Consider the following 20,641-nt stretch of genomic DNA (forward strand, 5'->3'; position numbering starts at 1 on the left):
TCGGAGAAGGGGCAGGGCCTCGGGGAATGGGGCAGGATGGGGCTGTTTGGTTTTGTCTGATTAGAAAATTGGCAACCCTACTATCATCTTTTAGCCAAAACACAGACTTTAGGTCCCAGTCTTGCAATGTGCTCCACATGGGCGCAGATGCCTGTCTGCATAGAGCTGATTGCAGGATCAGGGCCTTAATTTTTCATCTCATCTCATAGAGTGACTCTCCCTAGGCTTTTGCTCATTTGCATTGATTATCTTTGAATCAATGCAAATGATTGATCAACCTCACCAAAAAACTCACACAGATACAGACAGACATCAAGTGGAGACAGATGGACATTATACCAAATGGACGAAGGTAAAAAATCCATTGCAATCGACAAACTACTGACTATGGTGAGAGACCGTGCCACGCGCTCTCAAAGAAACTGAGGAACCACCTGTTCAGCATCGTGTACAGCAGACAGGAAAAGATCAAGAACGAGCTCTCAAAACTGGAGACACATATACAAAACCAACCTTTCACACAAACTTCCATATGGCTGGACTTTACAAAAACGAGATAAGCCATTTACAATGCACACTTTACTTCTCTACAGAGGAAAAAGGACAGTAAACTATCTAAACTCCTGCATGCCACAAGGGGCTACAACAGTGGTACCCTTAACTCACCCAGCAATATTGTTAATCTATCCAACCACACACTTATCCTGGCAGAAGAGTCTGTCCTATCTCAGGGACTCTCTGCCCCACCACCCTCACTAACATGATACAGTTCTGTGGGATCTGGAAGCCTACTTTCACCACCTCTGACTCAAGGAATATTTTCAACACACCACTGAACACTTCGCTGACCCACAGGAACCCTCCTACCAACACTACAAGAAAAAGAATTCTGCGTGGACTCCTCCTGACTGTCAAAATGAGAGACTGGACTTCTACATAGAGTGCTTCCGCAGCCGTGCACAGGCTGAAATTGTGAACAAACAGCATCACTTGCCCCATAATCTCAGCTGTACAAAACGCAACACCATCCACAGCCTCAGAAACAACTCTGACATAATTAAAGGGGCTGACAAAGGAGGTGCTGTAGTCATAATGAACAGGTCGGATTGTGAACAGGAGGCTGCCAGGCAACTCTCCAACACCACATTCTACAAGCCACTATCCTCCGATCCCACTGAGGAGTACCAAAAGAAACTATACCATCTGCTCAAGAAACTCCCTGCTATAGCACAGGAACAGATCTACACAGACACACCCCTAGAGCCCCCACCAGGGGTATTCTATCTGCTACTCAAGATCTATAAATCTGGAAACCCTGGATGCCCCATCAATTTAGGAATTGGAACTCTTACAGCAGGATTATCTGGCTATTTGGACTCTCTTCTCAGACCCTATGCTACCAGCACTCCTAGCTATATTTGAGAAACCACCAACTTCCTGAGGAAACTACAATGCATTGGTGATCTTCCTGAAAACACCATCCTGGCCACCATGGATGTAGAGGTTCTTTACACCAATGTTCCACACGAGGATGGACTGCAATATCCATGGACGAGGATGGACTGTCAGGAACAATATCCCTGATGAGGCCACGGCACACCTTCGTGGCTGAACTTTGTGTCTTTGTCCTCACCCACAACCATTTCAGATTTGGGGACAACTTATATCTTCAAGTTGGCGGCACTGCTATGGGTACCCGCATGGCCCCACAGTATGCCAACATTTTTATGGCTGACTTAGAACAACGCTTCCTCAGCTCTCGTCCCCTAGCGCCCCTGCTCTACATGCGCTACATTGATGACATCTTCATCATATGGACCCATGGGAAGGAGGCCCTTGAAAAATTCCACCCGGATTTCAACAATTTCCATCCCACCATCAACCTCAGCCTGGACCAGTCCACACAAGAGATCCACTTCCTGGACACTACAGTGCAAATAAGTGATGGTCACCTAAACACCACCCTATACTGGAAACCTACTGACCACTATACTTACCTAAATGCCTCCAGCTTCCATCCAGGACACATTACACGATCCATTGTCTACAGCCAAGCCCTAAGATATAACTGCATTTGCTCCAATCCCTCAGGCAGAGGCAAACACCTACAGGATCTTTATCAAGGATTCTTAAAACTTCAATACGCACCTGGAGAAGTGAGGAAACAGATTGAAAGAGTGAGATGGGTACCCAGAAGTCACCTACTACAGGACAGGCCCAACAAGTAAAATAACAGAACACCACTGGCCATCACGTACAGCCCCCAGCTAAAACTTCTCCAGCACATCACCAACAAACCACAACCTATCCTGGAAAATGATCCCTCACTCTCACAGACCTTGAGAGGCAGGCAGACAGCCCCGCAACCTGAAGCAAATACTCACCAGCAACTACACACCATACCATAGAAACACTGACCCAAGAACCAATCCCTGTAACAAACCCCGTTGCCTACTCTGTCCCTATATCTACTCTTGCAATTTTCCCTCTCTTGGTATTGACACCTCCACATCAATTATTGGGAGTGGACTATATCCACCCTGATTGAATTGGCCTTGTTCACACTGGTTCTCCACTTGTAAGGTAACTCCCTTCTCTTCATGTGTCAGTATATTTATTGCTGCATCTGTAATTTTCACTGTATGCATCTGAAGAAGTGGGGTTTTTACCCACAAAAGCTTATGCGCAAATAAATCTGTGAGTCTTTAAGATGCCACCGGACTCCACAGTTTGTTTTTTTTAATTGCACTGCTAACTCTGCTCTGTTTCTCTAGTACTGGGACAACCACACCTGGACTACTGTATTCTGGTGTGTATAACTAGACTTTCTTTTAGTGTATGTGGCAGTAGGTGGAATGGTTTATTTTGTTGGCTGGGATGTTTAATTGGATTGGTTATTTCTTTGTATATGGAGTAAGGTGGTGGAGATAAAAGGAGAGCCCTGAAAAAGTGGCCTCTGTTTCAATTTATAGACATGCCAACTTGTCCTCAGTATGGTGGCGAAAGGTCTGTGATACCCTTGTACTCTCGTGGGGAAGTTGAGATCCTTACCCACCCTAGGAACCCAGAGGGATCGATAAGGAGCTACATGATGAGAGAGTGATGTAGGCTCATTGGTGATTGGGGTCTCTGATTCCTATTGATGAACATGGGAAAACAGGGTGGGCTGAGGCTCTCTCATAGATCCAGTTTGCCCATATGTCTCACTAGTATTGTTTGAGATCATTCCTCAGTATGATAGGGAACTGGCTGGCAGTAACCCTGCCCTTTCTGTTCATGTTGTTCGATGTAAACTTGGTGATGAATCAAATTCTTGCTATCCATCATTTGCTTGTGGATGGGGCCCTGACTTTGCTTCTATAACTAAGATTGGGCTGAAAGATCCAGCAAGCCTTATGTTAGCACCTCTACAGGTGGTTTTGGTTTTTTGCATGCGCTGACATGGTTAGGAAAGAAGCTGTAATAGTCTGCAACTGATTTTAGATGTACAAAACCAATTGGTGTAGAAATGGAACAACAAACACAAGTGCCCAATCTCTCTTAATACTAGAACAAGGGAACATTCAACCAATTTGAAGGGCAGTAAATGTAATATAGATAAAAAGAAACACTCTCTTTAATCCAGTGCACAGTAAGCCTACAGAACTCAATGCCATAATAGAATTAAGACTGAGTTTAGCAGGCTACCAAAAACAAACGTACAAAAAAACCAACCCAGATTGGGATTTATATAGTTAATGAGAACAGTTTCAATTGTGAAAATTTTTTAAACTTTATTTTTTTAGAAGGGGTAAGCCTCATGCTTAGAGGTTTATGCCAATCTTTACCTACTAGAGGTAACAAAAGAACTGTCCCTATGGAGAGATTTGTTTCACAGTTTCTTGTTGCAGGGTTTCTTATATCTTTCTCTGAAGTATCTGGTACTAATCACGATCAGACAGGGTACTGCACTAGATGGATCATAAGTTAAGTTGAAATCGCTGTGACGTGCAAGCTGCACGATTGAATCTCGGACTGCCTCGAGAGTTCTCATGCAGGCTTATTCTCTTGAGTGACTTCAAAGATTATGCACTCCGTAAAGGTGACTCAGGAACGCGTGACAACCATGAGTTTGTCCCAGAGGATTTCATATGTACCATGTAGGCATGAAGTTTGGAATCTTGTATTTGGGACTATGATAGAAGTTCAGGTGGGTGGCTGAGGATTACCTTTGTTAGTCTGTCATTACCTCCGGTTTGAAGGTAGGACTCACCTTTACCCCCTTTCCGGGCACTGCTTTCAGCTGTTAAAAGTGGACCCAGGCTCAGTTTTAGGCCTCTCTAAGGAGGCCCTGTGCAGTCAGCAGACCAGTCTTTTACATGGCTAGCAGGACATCATAACCATCCTGTCCTTCAGCCTCAGTGGGGTGGATACGAAGTGTCCTCTCTCAGGAGGTCATCCTCCCAGGTCACCTTGGTATACAGATGACTGGTGACAGATGATGCATGTGGTATGGAGGTTACAGGGGCAGTCATCTCTTTCCGAGTATAATCGCACCACATAGTGTTCGATGTCATGGATGCTGTGGAAGTGACGAAAGATGTCAATGCAGAATAAAAAAGCTAATGGTGTGGGAGGGTAGTCGTATATGGAAAAAAAATAGTTTTAGTTTTTGGGGGTGAGGGGAGTGTTCAAATGTTGGCAGTTGTTACAGGCACAGAGCTTGTGTTCCTATGAAAAGATAGACTAACTGAAACAGAACAGGTAAATTTGTATACCCTAACTGGAGAAGTGCATAAGTTTATTAGGTCCCCAAAAAAAAAATCCAGCTCAAATGACTGGCATAAATAGGCTGGAACAAACTATGCCACATACAATATAAATGGGAAATCAAAAGGATATTACAAAGATCCAGAGATACAAAGGTCAATAATTCTTCAAATACATTCGAAGCAAGAAGGCTACAGGTGTTGCTTTCGTACTTTCGTGTGTTTAAATTCTCATCCTTGATGTTGTCTTAGCATAATTACATGCAAAAACCCTCCTTTGTTTAATACGGAAGGAAAAATATTTTAAAGTTGAAGCAATGTTCTACAGTGGACAGATTCTGCACATAAGCTTCACTTAAAACCCGATGACTGCACAGAAATGGAACCACAACAAACTGCAGTTACATGTTTTGCTTAAAAATATCTATGGTTTATAGATTTCCTTTATGTTTTATAATTGTGCAAAATGTTGCATCACATCTGCTATAATAGATTAGGCATACGCCGTGCAGTTCCACTTTCCTGCCGTTCAAGAAAAACTAAATTTAATTACAGAGCATATGCCAACATGTAAAACAAAACCTTGGTCAAGAGTTTCAAAAGTTACTAGAGATTATGGGACACTGTTTTCCAAAGGCAGGTGACCAGAACTTCCTGAAAATCAGGCTCCTTCAAGGTATCTCAGGTTGAGTGCCCAAAAATCACTAATCGTTTTTAAAAAAAATTTGCCAAAAGGTCTGAAAAACATTTTAGAGGGAAAAATTTCTTTCCCCATGCTCACCTAACTCAAATGGATTTTTCTCATACTGTCTAAAACTTATCTTTTGCTGAGACTCTGGTTTAAACTCAGCTGGTATAAAAGTGCAGAACTTCTTTGAAGTCAATGGAATTGTAACCACTTACATCAACAGAAAATTTGGCCCATTATATATTATCTTAAATGGAAAATATGTGGAAATTAAAACCACTTAAAGAACCCTCAGAAGAGGTTGAAATGAAAAGTTCTCCTTGACCTTAACCACAGAGTTCTTTACACGTCTATAGTGCCCTTCTTCTCAGGAACTCAAAGCGCTTTACAAATATGAATGAATTTAGCCTCACAACATCCCGTGAGGTAGGTATTATTCCCGTTTTACAGATGGGGAAACTGAGGCAGAGTTCTGAAGTGACTTGCCCAAGGTCACACATCTTGTCAGTGGCAAAATCAGGCATAGATTTCCAAGAGTCCTGAGTCCCAGTCCTCTGCTCTCATATGTTCCCTCCCTACTACTACAAAGCAAGCAATATATGCAGCTTCTTTTCTTCCTTGGTCTCACCAGGACTACAGAGGCAGTAGAAGTGAATATATTTACTCCTGGCTGAATTCCTGCTTTCTTTAGTAGCAGCACTTTGTCTGACAGTACTAAGTGCTCATTTTTTATTTCGGAAGAGTTGGTTCTTCCAGAATGTGGTGTAGAGAGGGTTTCTTAAGTCAGGTTTCTCCATACCAGAAAGACTGTACAGGGTGCAACAGGAGGTGGAGAGTCCTATTTCTTACAGAAGACCTGCTGTTTGGCATTCTTCACACGCTGTTCCTCCTTCAGGTTCATCTGGCGTGCATGTTTGCTGGAGATCATTTCCACATGCTCTGAGGGAAACCAGCCTCTCTCTCCATCTGAGAGTTTCACTCCTTCCATCCAACCTGCAGGGGTGGAGGCAGACACAGAGAACATGAGACAAACTGACTGAGATTTCCCTTTCCCACCTCAAAAAAGCCCCATCCCAACTGAGCAAGCTAGAGCAACACACCAGCCAAAAAGAGATCCCCTTGCTGTCTTCAAGCCACATGGTCTATTTGTTTAATGGTCTAATTGAGACCCCCAGATAATAGGTAGGCAAGGGAGAATCTTCTTCCAGTCCCATAGGCAGGGGCAAGATACTTTCTGAGAAGAGAGCCTCTCTCTCCATCCTTTATATAGCCTAATGGCCCTGAAATCAAAGAGACATCCTAATACAACTCAGTTCTCACCCCCCTTCTCCAAGAAGATCACGGCTTGTTCCACTCACCGTCATTGCTGTTCTGCATGACCATGATGATATCTGCTTTCTCCAGAGCCAGCTCGTCATTCTCCCGAGCTTTGTACATCCGTATGCACTGAACTTGAGGTGAGTCTGAGAGAGAGAGGGGTGGAGAGCGTGAGCAGGCTGGAGGAGTGAGAGGGATTGCAAGTGTTGGGTAACGCATTCTTCCCAAGGGAGGAAGAACGTGAGGGTTGGGCACAACACCTGAGGGGTGAGGGAGACCCATTTAGGGTGAGGCCCAGCATCTGAAAAGTGGGGAGGTGGAAGAGCGCCCATGTCAGGGGTGACACCTGTGATGAGTGTCTGAGGCTGTGGAGGGGATGGGGGAGGTAGAGACTGAGGGGCATCATCTGGAGATGAGGGGAAGAAAAATAAGAGTCAAGTTTGACATTTGTAAAATAAGTAAAGGGGAGAGTGAATGCTCCTCTTCAGATTCACTCCTGCATCCGTGTTACCCTTGTATCTTCCTCCTCACTGGGACACCACTCTGCCCATTAAGCAAGACTTCCCACCCAGCCCTGTAGCGCCTGAGCAGTCTCACCAGGGCTTTCTAAGAGATCTGGTTCTCCTCGTGGTGGCACCAGAGCAGAGATCCACCGCAGCTTCTCACTGCTGGAAAACACCAAAATACAGATGCTGGTGAGACAAGAATGGAGCAGCCAGGAGAATGGTGGGTGGGGAGGGTGTTTGTGTAGGGGTGGACTGGAGAAAAGAAGTGCCTGCCACCACCTCTTGGGGAAGTGAAAGAGGAAGCTAAATAGGGGAAGTGAAGGATTAGTGAGAATCTGAGGCTAAATGAAGGAGGGAAGAGAAAGGGGTTGAAAAAATGATTTCCCACATTTTGGTAAATGGTAAACAATTTGGTATCCCAATTTTTGATATCCCAGACATGGTGTTAGGAACTTGAGATATCTGCCTGGGTAGTTGTTCAATGGGGTAATTGAGAAGAGGGTATGGAACAGGACAAGGGTACAGGACAGTATGGAGAAAGATGGCTCAGTGGATGGGATTAAGGGGTCAATATGACCGCGCATTGGGATAATTGGAAAGCGTGGTGGGAGGCTTGCAACTTCCTTGTAAGAGAGTGTCCTCTGGGTCTCAGAAGCAGCAGGGGATGGTGGGCATTTAGGCAGCTGAGAGGGTTACAGGGTTTTGGCAGCTGCAACCATATGTATAATTGGCATTAGGATTCAGTGGGAACAATCTCTGGTTCTTACTGTGTCTCTGTGCGAAAGAGGAATTCCACTCTTTTCCCCTGGTTGTTCTTAAGGAGAAAAAGGCGGAAAACATTTTTGTTTGTCCCGTGCAGCTTCACCTCACACTTCTCCCCACGTACATCTGAAAATGCAGCATGATCAAACACGACAAAGCGCCCACCCCTAAAGGGAAAGAGGGGGAATTAGAGAAACTGTGTGTTAGCTTTAAAAGTGACGTACACAGGATAAAACATTGGGGTTTGGGCCCTTTCTTGCTGCTTTGATAGGTCAAGAAGGCTTAAAAGGGGGGGGGTTCCACCTTAAACCTATAAAGTCTCATCTTCTCTGCTTTTGCTAGAGGTCTTCTTGGAAGACCAGAGAATTGGAACAGGATTTTTCTTAGCCCTCAATGGAAGGGGCAGGATTGTTTGAATCTATCACAGGCCATTTTTCTCACAAGTGTTCGTTAGAAGCTGGTTAAATATTTTACAACTTAAAAGAGAGAGTCTGGACTAAAGAATCCCTTCCTCAACTACTCAGATTTCAGGTTCTTGTCATGCCATATTCCCACTGGTTCTCTGGTCATCCATACAGTCCTTAAGCTAAAACAGATTGGGGGAGAAATGAGTTAGCCTTGAACAAAACTAGACTGAATTAAGTTATGCTGTGAAGCATAAAGGTGTGTGGGGTGGGGGGGGTGCAAAGGGGAGGAAGGTATGTAGAACTACATAAGAATGCTGTAATTAAGAGTTTGGAAGTGAAGGTGCTGCATGATGAAGCTTGCAGGCTGTTCATGAGATGTGAAACTGCTAAACTGAGCAGTCTAGCTGACAAAGGTTGCCATCTGCTGGCTGGAATCTGATGGGGGAAGGGACACTGCTTCACCAACATCCCCACCCCTTTCTGGACCCAAGATTAGAGGTCAGTGAGAGGTGCAGTCTGGGACACTCACTCCCTGGGCCTGGACAGGAGCAGGCGGTCATTGAAGAGGTGCAGATAGATGGGGCGGGTGTTGAGTTTCCACTTGGGGCTCAGAGTGTTGTTGTCCAACGCCATCAGCTCACCACACTTCACCAGCCGCCTTGACTGTGAGACCAGTGGGAATATCTGTGAGACAGGGAAGAATGCCATGATTAGATACCCATAGAAGTTGGTGCATTAGGGCTAGAGTTATGCCTTCAAACAGGGTTCCAGGTAAAGACAAGGTTTGAGATTGCTCTCATCTCCCCTGTTGTAGGTGGGCAAGTTGTGACCTGAGTCCTCTTCTTCCAACTCCAGGATGAGGTAGATGAATTGGGTAGATTCAGCTCTTGTTTACTCCCCTGCATTATGCCAGGGATGACACCAGAACCAGCTCTCGCTCCCCTTCTTGTACAGGAGTGAGGTGCTGGGCTGATGTACAAGAGTGGGTCAGGTTACTGAACAACCCAGGGGGAGCGTCTCACCTTGTACTGCAACTCTATTTTCTGTGTGCTCTATACTAGTTCACCAGTGCTCCTCACGTATTGGAAAATACATGGTGCGGTGGGAGACGACGGATTAAGTGTGCAGTGATAGGTTAGTGGTGTTGGGTCAGGGTAGTAAGAAGGGCTGAAGTAGAAATCGGGAGTGGGGCAGGTTCTCACCTTGCACTCAAAATCAATCTTTTGGCTTAGGTGGATCAACTCCTCAGTACTCTTCATGCGCTGGACATTTTCGTTGCAGTCCTTTATGAGCTGCAGAGAGGAAGGAGGAAAAGGTTGTTGGGAGTTGCCCACTGGGAGTGGATAGAGTAGATATAGATGGCACAACCCTCAGGATTCTTTCTCCCAGAACCTTATTTTCCAAAGAGAGGATGCTGTGTTTTCTTGGCCAAATGGTTAGTTTTATTCACTGTGGAGGTTTAGTCCCTGATTTTGAGCTTTGCTCTGAGTGAGGAGTGCTGTCATCATTTCTCGATTACTGCAACCTCCTTGTGTCTGGTTTTGACAAATCCAGCCTTGTCTTGCTCAGAGCCATTAAGAATGTTGCTGCAAAGAACACTCTCCTAGCCTGTTGCTTTGACCATGACACTCCTCACTTTGCCTCGCTGTACTGGCTCTCCCTTCTGTATCACATCCAACCGAAGCTACTTGTCTTCTACATTAAAAGCCTTTCACAGCCTCTCCCCACCCTAGCTAGCATCATGATACTACCTATCATTCAGTATCAAAGGGTCAACTCCTTCCTCCGATTGGCTGTCAGCCTCCATTGTCCACTTGTGAAATTTTCGAACAAACACCTTTAGGCACTCCTGTAAACATTTTGGTGGCGCTCCTGTAAACATTTGCAAAAGTAACTCATTATCCACCTTCAAATTCCGCCTTTGCTGGTATTTCCTACAAGAAAATCCACAATGGTTAGGCTGCTGGTATATTAAGATCACAGCCTATCATGCTGACCACGATTGTTTCCTTGTGCTCCCATCTGTTGTCTCCTGTCTTATGCTTAGTTCCAGCCCCAAATAGCTTAGTCTATCTATTTGCCCTGTGTTTGTACAGCACCTGGCACAAAGGGCTCCTAGGTGCTACAATAATACCAGGATATCTGGGAAGCAATAGATGCGTCAAAATACTGTTTCCTGTTGGGAACTGGGTCAAGTCACTGGTCATTTGGGAGCAATACTTACTACAGGCAGGTTTCAGAGTAGCAGCCGTGTTAGTCTGTATCCGCAAAAAGAGCAGGAGGACTTGTGGCACCTTAGAGACTAACCAATTTATTTGAGCATAAGCTTTTGTGAGCTACCGCTCACTTCATCTGATGCAGTGAGCTGTAGCTCACGAAAGCTTATGCTCAAATAAATTGGTTAGTCTCTAAGGTGCCACAAGTACTTTTTTTTTTTTTTTTTACTAACAGGCAGTATCTCAAGCATTCAGGAAGCTGGGGGTTATTAGATAATATTTAACCACAGACCTCACCTTTGCGTGGGCCTGACCCACCTCCTGCTCCACTAAATCTGTTCACTATCCCCACATGAGGAGGATGCTCTTTAGCCTTAAATATAGGGCTGTCTAAGGTGGTTGAAACCCAGCAGCTGCTAATAGTGCATGGCAACGTGGATTTACAGAAGAAAGGAGCAACACTCCAACGGGCAGGACTAGCTCAAGTACAATCTAGGACCCACTTTGCTGCAAAGTGCAGGATTCAGTGTGTGACATTCTTCCCCACACCCAATGGTCCCAAATTCCTATGTTCTAGCTGCTGTGCTGTGGGAGACTCAATTCCATGAGACTTGAGCAAGGGTGGGATTGCATAGGCGGGAGTGCACACCATGTAAAAAACTGATCTGAGTGGTTGCAGGGGTGGAGCATACCTGCCATGAAGGGTGTGACATCATGATTCCTCAAGGAACTCAAATGATTGCCCTATTTATCATATGTATTACCGTAGTGCATCGTGACTAACCAAGAATGGAACCCCATTGTGCCAGGCACGGTACCAACACAAAATAGTAGACAGTCCTGCCCCTGAGAGCTCCAGTCTAAATAGACAAAAGGTAGGGGAAAGGGATACAGCATACGGATTGATGATTGTGTAAGTGGTATGTTAGTGTCATGATATGGGTGCGCGGGGATAGATATGGTAGTTTCCTGCAATATCCTTGAAAAACCTTATTGAATGATGCAGCTTTGGAGTTCGTTGCATTAAAGATGCAAAGTTTATGGATTATTGTAGAATTGTATGTAACTTTTCTAGGGGGGAGATGTGACCCCCATAAACCCTGAGAAGTGTCATAAGCTTCAAAGCTTTAAACGTTATGCCAGACAAGAAGGAACCTTTGGGACAAACAAAATGGAGTGGGTTTTCTAGGAAATACTTGGGAGGAGGTGAATGCAAATTTCCAACACTGGACCCAACCTTCTGCCGTGAGGAGAAACCCATTGTCTGCTGATTACCTATTCTTGGAATAGGAAGATCACAGCTCCAAGCTGCAGAAAGGAAGGATTTATCGTTCAGAACAAGCTCCCCCATTAATTTAACAGCTATTATTAACTTGTAACCACAGGAAAACCCCTTGGTGGGGTTCGAAAGACTGATCCACCCAGTTGGAGTTGGGTGGGGGTGGGAATCTCTGGTAAGCTTTTTACCATGCGGGTATGTTCCTTTAGTGTTTTTAATGTTTTCTCTGTAATGTTTTCACCTTAAGAAATGTGCTTGTTTAGAAAGGGCTGTGTGGTAGCTTGTAACTGTAGGCAATTAGGCTGCTTATAGCCTCTGAAGAGAAAGCAAAGCAGGCCTGCTGAGGCACTCTGACTTGCAGAACTCAGTGCTGGCAAAAAGTGGTCAGGAGGGAGAGAGCCGCAGGTCTCTACCTGAGAGAGCTGATGGCTGGGGAGCTGGAAGCCTGAGACAGGATGCCCTGGCTGGAGCCACATGGGGGAAATACAGGTGCAGTTGCCCTGAACTGTGATGGAGACTTCTGTTTAAACACATTGAGGTAAATGAAAGACGAAGGGAATGAACAGCCAATCAGCACATGGGAGAGAATGCCTAGAGTGAAAACTAAAGAAAGTAGTGTGACATTATCAGTGCCCATCAGCCCCTGCTCTTGCCCTTGGCTCCCTGCTTACACTTCAAGAGCATGTGGCATTAGCACATGAGCAGTAAGATCATGTGAGCATTTCAGTCTGTCCCTGAAGGGAGTCCCGTGCTGTGGGAGTCCCTGCAGCTGTTTGGTTCACTGTCGAAAGCAGCACTGGCAGCTTGGCAATCACACTGCTAGTGGAGAATGGTCTGGTGCTCCTTACCTTCTCCAGTGCATCATAAGCCTGTGTGGCCTGCACTTCTTCATCCGACTCGGGCGGGGTTCTCTTCAGTATATTCTGCAGAACAACCGCAAAAAGTGTCTCAGAACGGAGGCTGAGAAAATGGACCCCAAGGACAAAAGAGCATGGGGGCATGTAGATATGGGGGAGCCAGGTGTAGGGAAACAACAGGATGAGCAATAGCAAGGGAGAAATGGGCAGAGGGCCAAGACAGGAGGGGAGCGTGAGAGGATCAGGATAACCAGCAAGCACAGGAATCTGCATGCATCTCCTATCTTTGCAAGTGTACTACTAGACTCAAATATCACATGCAATAAGTTCTGTAGGGGGAAATGAACGCTAGTCATGGCACAAAACAGCTGAGGAATAACAACATGGTTCTTATTTGTTCAATACTTCTTTCTATTTGTGCAACAGTAGGGCACATTAAGCACACTATATTAGGACTCTGTATACTACATTGGCTCCTGTTTGCTTCCAAGTGCAGGTCAAGGTATTTTTAAAGCTTTGGCTGTGCATTAAAAACTCCTAAACTCTAGAAGGGTAGCATCTAAGCATTTATAATCTAGCCAGCGTCGGTGTCAGAGAAACTACCAAAGATTATCACAACCACACTCTGCAGGCCACTGAACAGGCAAACTTCTCTCCTGTTCCCCTCAGCTCCTCTTTCTTTCCCTGTCTAGCCTCGGACAGGATTCCTGTGCAGTGACCTGTGTCTGAGCGTGCAGTGAGGGAGGCGTTAAGAGTACGTGCTGGGGACTGCGGGTCCTGTGGCCACAGCGCTGGTACCTGGAGGAGGAGTTTGAGTCGGGTGATGCGTTGGAAGGGGAGAATGAGGAAGGATTTGAGGGAGAGGCGCTGACACACAGTGGCACTTTCCAGTCTCTCCAGGACTTGCTGGAACCTTGCATTCTCAGTCCTGCCAGAGAGAGAGAGAGAGAGAGAGAAATCTAGGCGTTGTACGGAATAACAAAGTGGTGGTGCCTTCCACGAGTGGAGGGGCAGGATCACAGTCTGATTCAACCAAGCAGCAGAGCCCTCATTACCTTGGAACTGGCTCTTTCCCTGCAAGAGAAACAATCTCTCTCTCTCAATGGGGTTGAACCCTTCTGCTGGGGAAGAGGTAGTGTGCAGGCTGGCCCTTTGGGAACTGGGTCTCTCAGCAGGGTGGCAGTGAGAAAGTAGTATTGAGGTGGCATCACAGCGACCTATTTCCTTCCTCAGATGAATGGCCATGCTGGGTCAGACCAGTGGTCCAACAGGCCCGGTATCCTGTCTCTGACAGTGGCCAATACAAGAGCTGTAGGGTGTGTGTACAGAGTAGGCCAGCTGGAATGATCCACCCCACCTTCCCCTCCTGGCTTCTGGTGGTCAGAGGTTTAAGTTGCCCCAAGCATGGAGTTACATCCCTGACCATCTTGGCTAATACCCATTGATGGACCTATCCTCCATGAACTTTTCTAATTCTTTTTTTTAACCCAGTTATTCTTTTGGCCCTCACAATATGCCATGGCAATGAGTTGCATAGGTTAACTGTGTGTGGTGTGGAAAAGTACTTCCTCTTGTTTGTATTAAATTTGTTGACCATTAATTTCATCAGCTGATCCCTAGTTGTTATATTGTGGGAAAGGGTAAATAACACTTCTCTGTTCACTTTTCCCACACCATTCATTTTACAGACTTGTATTGTATCCCCCTTATGCTTCTCTTTTCTAAGCTGATCGGCCCTAATCTTTTTAGTCTCTTCTAGTATGGAAGCTGTTCCATACCCTTGATGATCTTTGTTGCCCTTTTCTGAACCTTTTTCACATCCACTCTATCCTTTTTGAGATGGGGTAACCAGAACTGAACTCAGTATTGAAGGTGTGGGTGTACCATAGATTTATATAGTGGCATTATGAGATTGTCTTGTTTTCTATTCCTTTCTTAATAGTTCCTAACATTGTTAGCTTTTTGACTGCTGCTGCACACTGAGCTGAAGTTTTCAGAGAGCTATCCATGGTGACTCAAAGATCGATCTTGAGTGGTAACAGCTAATTTAGAACCCATCATTAGATATGTGTAGCTGGGATAATATTTTCCATTGTGAATTACTTTGCACTTGTCAATGTTGAACCTCATGTGACATTTTGTTGCCCAGTCACCCAGTTTGGTGAGCTCCCTGGGTAACTCTTCCCAGTCAGCTTTGGACTTAACTATCTTGAATAATTTTGTATCATCTGCAAACTTTGCCACTTCCTTGTTCACTCCCTTTTCCAGTGGGCAAGAGAAGCTGTTCCCTGGTGAGACAGAGCCCTTTGGAACAGGGAGATGCCTCCCTATAGGGGGAATAGCTACATTCCAATTCCCCCCTCAATGGGTTAGGGCCCTTTCCTAGGCGCAGAGGCAATGCCTGTGTGATCTTCCTCCCTCCTTTTCCTAGAGCACAGGTAGCATCCTGGAGGCCCTCTCCGTTTGGAATTGAGCCTTTCCTGGTGGGCGGAAGGGAGGGATCAGTACCAAGGCAGCCTCCCTCAGTATTAGGTGGCAGTGAGAGGGAGTACAAGGGGTGGCCCTTCTCCAGGAGAAGAAGGGAGGCAGTGTGTGTGCAGTTTCCATGAGGACTGGGTTCTTGTATGGAAATAGCAGGGGGAGAGTTGTTACTGAGGCATCCTCGTTCCACATTGGGGTCCCTCCCCATAAAGGGTCGGTATCCAAGTGACCTACAGCTCTGATTTGTTCTCTCCTGCAGGGGATGTTGTGGCACTGGAGGCATGAGCTGCTCCACTCTACCCTCCACAGCCATGTTGAACTGAATCCTCCAGTAGGATGGGGTGGCATGAACCTGCAATTACTTGTTTCTGCCTTCTCCAACAAGGGGTTCTGATACTTGGTAGAATCAGATGCTGATTAGTCTTTCCCTTCCCATGGCTGTTAAACCAGAGGAGCCTGGCACTTCCCAGCCCTGCCCTCCCCTCCCAATGGATGGTTTCTGTAACACTGAAGGAAGCCTCCGACTGCTCTCATACACCCACACTTGTGGACGGGGCATGACTACCTGGGGACAGCCTGCAACCGCTCAGCTCTATCCTGGCTAATAAAGGGCACTTATGAGGTGCAGCAAGGACAACAGGGGGTGCGGTGGGAACAAAGCAGAGTTCTTACAGGAGCCTCTGGAAAATCTGGTCCTGGTAGGTCTGATTTGTCACGTAGGGCAGATACACCTTGCGGAATTCAGGAGCATGTCTCAGAGCCACATCACACACGTTGAAGGTGAACATGTTCTCCTCAAACTTTTCCTCCAGGTCGAAGAGGAAACTGTAATGCCCCATATGTCGCCATGAAAGGAGAGAAACACTGTTACTAATGTGCTGTGGTTAGTGTTATTTATTATTTACATTACCATAGCACCGAGGAACCACAGTCATAGGTCAGGACCCCACGGTGCTCAGTGTTGTACAAACACAGAACAAAAAGATGGTGCCTACCTCAAGGAGCTAAAACTCTGACTATAAGACAAGAGACAGCAGATGGATACAGACAGACTGGGAGAGTACAAGCAAAGTGAAAAGGTCCTTTTGTCTCTGTCAGTCACCAGTCTCCTTCGCTTGCTGTGCTATGTGTAAGGCCCACACACTAATCACAAGGTTCCTCTCCACTTTTGGGGGACAGCAGAGGTCTGGGTGGTGGTGGTGGTTTGGTTTTCAGTGTGAAAGAGAGCTGAGGAATACCCAAATACATCTTCATTAAGTCAAAAGGGATTTCAGCTACTGTGAAGTCCTGTTTACTGCTGCTTAAGGCACATTCATAAGGATCTGAGACAAAAACAAAACAAAACAAAAACAACCTAGCCCTGTAGTGGAAATGGAAAAAGTGGCAGAGAACCAAAGGACATGCAATCAGTCAAGCCTTACAGGAGAGAAATAAAGGTTCTGAGATACAGAATGTACATCAACCAAAATGTCTGGCGTGTGGTGGCACTGGTTCTGGTTCAGCCTTACGGCTGGTGCTGGATTTAGCCAGGTTGGGATCTGCCAGATGCTGGTTCTAGTTTTCTTAAATTGGGTCAGGTGGATGATGGGTTATGTCTGCGTGGTGCTAGATTTGGGCTGAAGTCTCCTTCCTGGTAATTCTCCTTTGGTTCAGGCCAGGTTTGGTGGGGCCTGTAGTCTGGTTGGTGGCGTTTTAGAGTCTTTGCACCACAATTTCTAAATGCACCACACTGAATGAACACTACTACCTGACTCACTCTCTCACCCAAAGAAGGAAAGAGGTTCGTTCCAGGGTAGGGTAGATGTCCTTCTGAGGAAGGGATGTGTGTCCCAGGATTGAATGGATATGTGGAGTAGGGGTGAGAGGGCTATTGACAGGTTTGATCTTTGTTTTCCATCATTGGGCTGTATCTGCACTTCACAGATGCTGGTGGTCTCTGAAGTGAAGGACCAGGACTCACCTGGCACTGACATCACGCACTTCCTGCAGACGGGAGAAAAGCCACTGGCGCTCCTGATTGCTGAGGAGTGCCTGGAGTTCTGATGAGCGCTGGAAGTGATCCACTGCCACATTTAAACTGCGCAAGTATGAGGCCTCTGACATGATCAACTCAAACTTGGCCTGTAGAGGAAGGGACACAGTGTCAGCATAGCGGACATGTCTGTGAGGGATGTAAACGAGGTGGCACTGAAGGACAATGACGGGGCAAAGGTCAGTAACTTTCCTGGCTTCCAGTGTAGGTAGTGTGTAGTTGCTGATTCCTAATGGGGAAAAAAGCCAAGCTCTCTCTAACCAGGCAGTATAAAGAGATGGTGCTTTAATGATGGTGAGAGGCCTGGGGCTAGGCAGGCTGGCAGAGATAGATGGGACATCAGTCTATTCCAGTGGTTTTTAGACTTCTGTATTGGTGACTCCTTTCACACAGCAAACCTCTGAGTGTGACCCCCCCCATAAATTTAAAAACACTTTTTTTATATATATTTAACACTATTATAAATGCTGGAGGTGAAATGGGGGTTGGTGGTGGAGGCTGACAGCTGGCAACCCTCCATGCAATAATCTCATGACCCCTCTGAGAGGTCACAACCCTCAGTTTGAGAACCCCATATCTATTCTTTCTGTGGTGCAATTTGAAGCTATTCATCAACTTTGACTTGAAATTGTAGTGTCTATTTTTTGCTTTTTTTTTAAACAGAAATAATCACAACACCCCTGTGTCCTATTCTTTCTCCAGAGATTCATCCTTCCTGGACTTTTCTTTATTTAGCACACCCCCAGATTGCCCTTTCTCATGAGTTGTCTGATCTCCACAGTTCTACCTCTTATTCCTCCATCAGGGTCCTCAAATTTCCCCCAAGTCCTCATTTTCTCCTCCTTCCCTGGATCCTCTTGTCCCACTGCTTTCCCTTCAATTCCTCTTGATTCCCCTTGTCTTTCCCATCCCATTTCTCTGAATCTGCCTGCCCAGTGTCCTCCAGTTCCCTCATAGTCTCTTTTACACACAATGGCCAACTTTTGATCCTTGCATTCTTTTTCAGAGGAATTCTAGTCTGGCCCGTGATTAATGTAGTTTCTTAGGGTCCTCCAGCTTCTTCCACTCTTGGTCTATTTTAGTAGCAGGGGACTAGACCCAGGAGGTCCCTTCCAGGCTTATGTGGGGGAAGCAAAAGTGGACGGGAATCTGGGAGGCAGTGACCATGAGTTGGTTGAGTTCAGGATCCTGACACAGGGAAGAAAGGTAAGCAGCAGGATACGGACCCTGGACTTCAGGAAAGCAGACTTCGACTCCCTCAGGGAACGGATGGGTAGGATCCCCTGGGGGACTAACATGAAGGGGAAAGGAGTCCAGGAGAGCTGGCTGTATTTCAAGGAATCCCTGTTGAGGTTACAGGGACAAACCATCCCGATGAGTCGAAAGAATAGTAAATATGGCAGGCGACCACTTGGCTTAACGGTGAAATCCTAGCGGATTTTAAACATAAAAAAGAAACTCACAAGAAGTGGAAGGTTGGACATATGACCAGGGAAGAGTATAAAAATATTGCTCGGGCATGTAGGAATGAAATCAGGAGGGCCAAATCGCACCTGGAGCTGCAGCTAGCAAGAGATGTCAAGAGTAACAAGAAGGATTTCTTCAGGTATGTTGGCAACAAGAAGAAAGCCAAGGAAAGTGTGGGCCCCTTACTGAATGAGGGAGGCAACCTAGTGACAGAGGATGTGGAAAAAGCTAATGTGCTCAATGCTTTTTTTGCCTCTGTCTTCACGAACAAGGACAGCTCCCAGACTGCTGCGCTGGGCATCACAACATGGGGAGTAGATGGCCAGCCCTCTGTGGAGAAAAAGGTGGTTAGGGACTATTTAGAAAAGCTGGACGTGCACAAGTCCATGGGACCGGACGAGTTGCATCCGAGAGTGCTAAAGGAATTGGTGGCTGTGATTGCAGAGCCATTGGCCATTATCTTTGAAAACTCATGGCAAACGGGGGAAGTCCCAGATGACTGGAAAAAGGCTAATGTAGTGCCAATCTTTAAAAAAGGGAAGAAGGAGGATCCTGGGAACTACAGGCCAGTCAGCCTCACCTCAGTCCCCAGAAAAATCATGGAGCAGGTCCTCAAGGAATCAATCCTGAAGCACTTGCATGAGAGGAAAGTGATCAGGAACAGCCAGCATGGATTCACCAAGGGAAGGTCATGCCTGACTAATCTAATCGCCTTCTATGATGAGATTACTGGTTCTGTGGATGAAGGGAAAGCAGTGGATGTACTGTTTCTTGACTTTAGCAAAGCTTTTGACACGGTCTCCCACAGTATTCTTGTCAGCAAGTTAAAGAAGTATGGGCTGGATGAATGCACTATAAGGTGGGTAGAAAGTTGGCTAGATTGTCGGGCTCAACGGGTAGTGATCAATGGCTCCATGTCTAGTTGGCAGCCGGTGTCAAGTGGAGTGCCCCAGGGGTCGGTCCTGGGGCCGGTTTTGTTCAATATCTTCATAAATGATCTGGAGGATGGTGTGAATTGCACTCTCAGCAAATTTGCAGATGATACTAAACTGGGAGGAGTGGTAGATACGCTGGAGGGCAGGGATAGGATACAGAGGGACCTAGACAAATTGGAGGATTGGGCCAAAAGAAATCTGATGAGGTTCAATAAGGATAAGTGCAGGGTCCTGCACTTAGGACGGAAGAACCCAATGCACAGCTACAGACTAGAGACCGAATAGCTAGGCAGCAGTTCTGCAGAAAAGGACCTAGGTGTGACAGTGGATGAGAAGCTGGATATGAGTCAGCAGTGTGCCCTTGTTGCCAAGAAGGCCAATGGCATTTTGGGATGTATAAGTAGGGGCATAGCGAGCAGATCGAGGGACATGATTGTTCCCCTCTATTCGACATTGGTGAGGCCTCATCTGGTGTACTGTGTCCAGTTTTGGGCCCCACACTACAAGAAGGATGTGGATAAACTGGAGAGAGTCCAGCGAAGGGCAACAAAAATGATTAGGGGTCTGGAACACATGACTTATGAGGAGAGGCTGAGGGAACTGGGATTGTTTAGTCTGCAGAAGAGAAGAATGAGGGGGGATTTCAGAATTTCACATGACTTCAGAAGCTGCTTTCAACTACCTGAGAGGTGGTTCCAGAGAGGATGGTTCTAGACTATTCTCAGTGGTAGAAGAGGACAGGACAAGGAGTAATGGTCTCAAGTTGCAGTGGGGGAGGTTTAGTTTAGATATTAGGAAAAACTTTTTCACTAGGAGGGTGGTGAAACACTGGAATGCGTTACCTAGGGAGGTGGTAGAATCTCCTTCCTTAGAAGTTTTTAAGGTCAGGCTTGACAAAGCCCTGGCTGGGATGATTTAATTGGGGATTGGTCCTGCTTTGAGCAGG

General features: G+C 46.1%; 1 protein-coding gene across 1 annotated transcript in view; it reads right to left on the reverse strand.

Moving 5' to 3' along the window:
* Positions 1-3,956: 3,956 nt before the first annotated feature.
* LOC140907689 (uncharacterized) overlaps positions 3,957-20,641 on the reverse strand; it is a 115,588-nt gene continuing 98,903 nt past the window's right edge. Inside the window, 10 exon segments of the mRNA XM_073334248.1 lie at positions 3,957-6,429; positions 6,795-6,899; positions 7,351-7,421; positions 8,027-8,188; positions 8,958-9,112; positions 9,631-9,720; positions 12,772-12,846; positions 13,579-13,708; positions 15,934-16,086; positions 17,222-17,382. Of these exon segments, the coding sequence (XP_073190349.1) occupies positions 6,275-6,429; positions 6,795-6,899; positions 7,351-7,421; positions 8,027-8,188; positions 8,958-9,112; positions 9,631-9,720; positions 12,772-12,846; positions 13,579-13,708; positions 15,934-16,086; positions 17,222-17,382 (1,257 nt within the window). The 3' untranslated portion in view covers positions 3,957-6,274.

Source organism: Lepidochelys kempii, chromosome 1 (genome assembly GCF_965140265.1).
Source record: "Lepidochelys kempii isolate rLepKem1 chromosome 1, rLepKem1.hap2, whole genome shotgun sequence".
In the NCBI taxonomy this organism is placed as follows: domain Eukaryota; kingdom Metazoa; phylum Chordata; order Testudines; family Cheloniidae; genus Lepidochelys; species Lepidochelys kempii.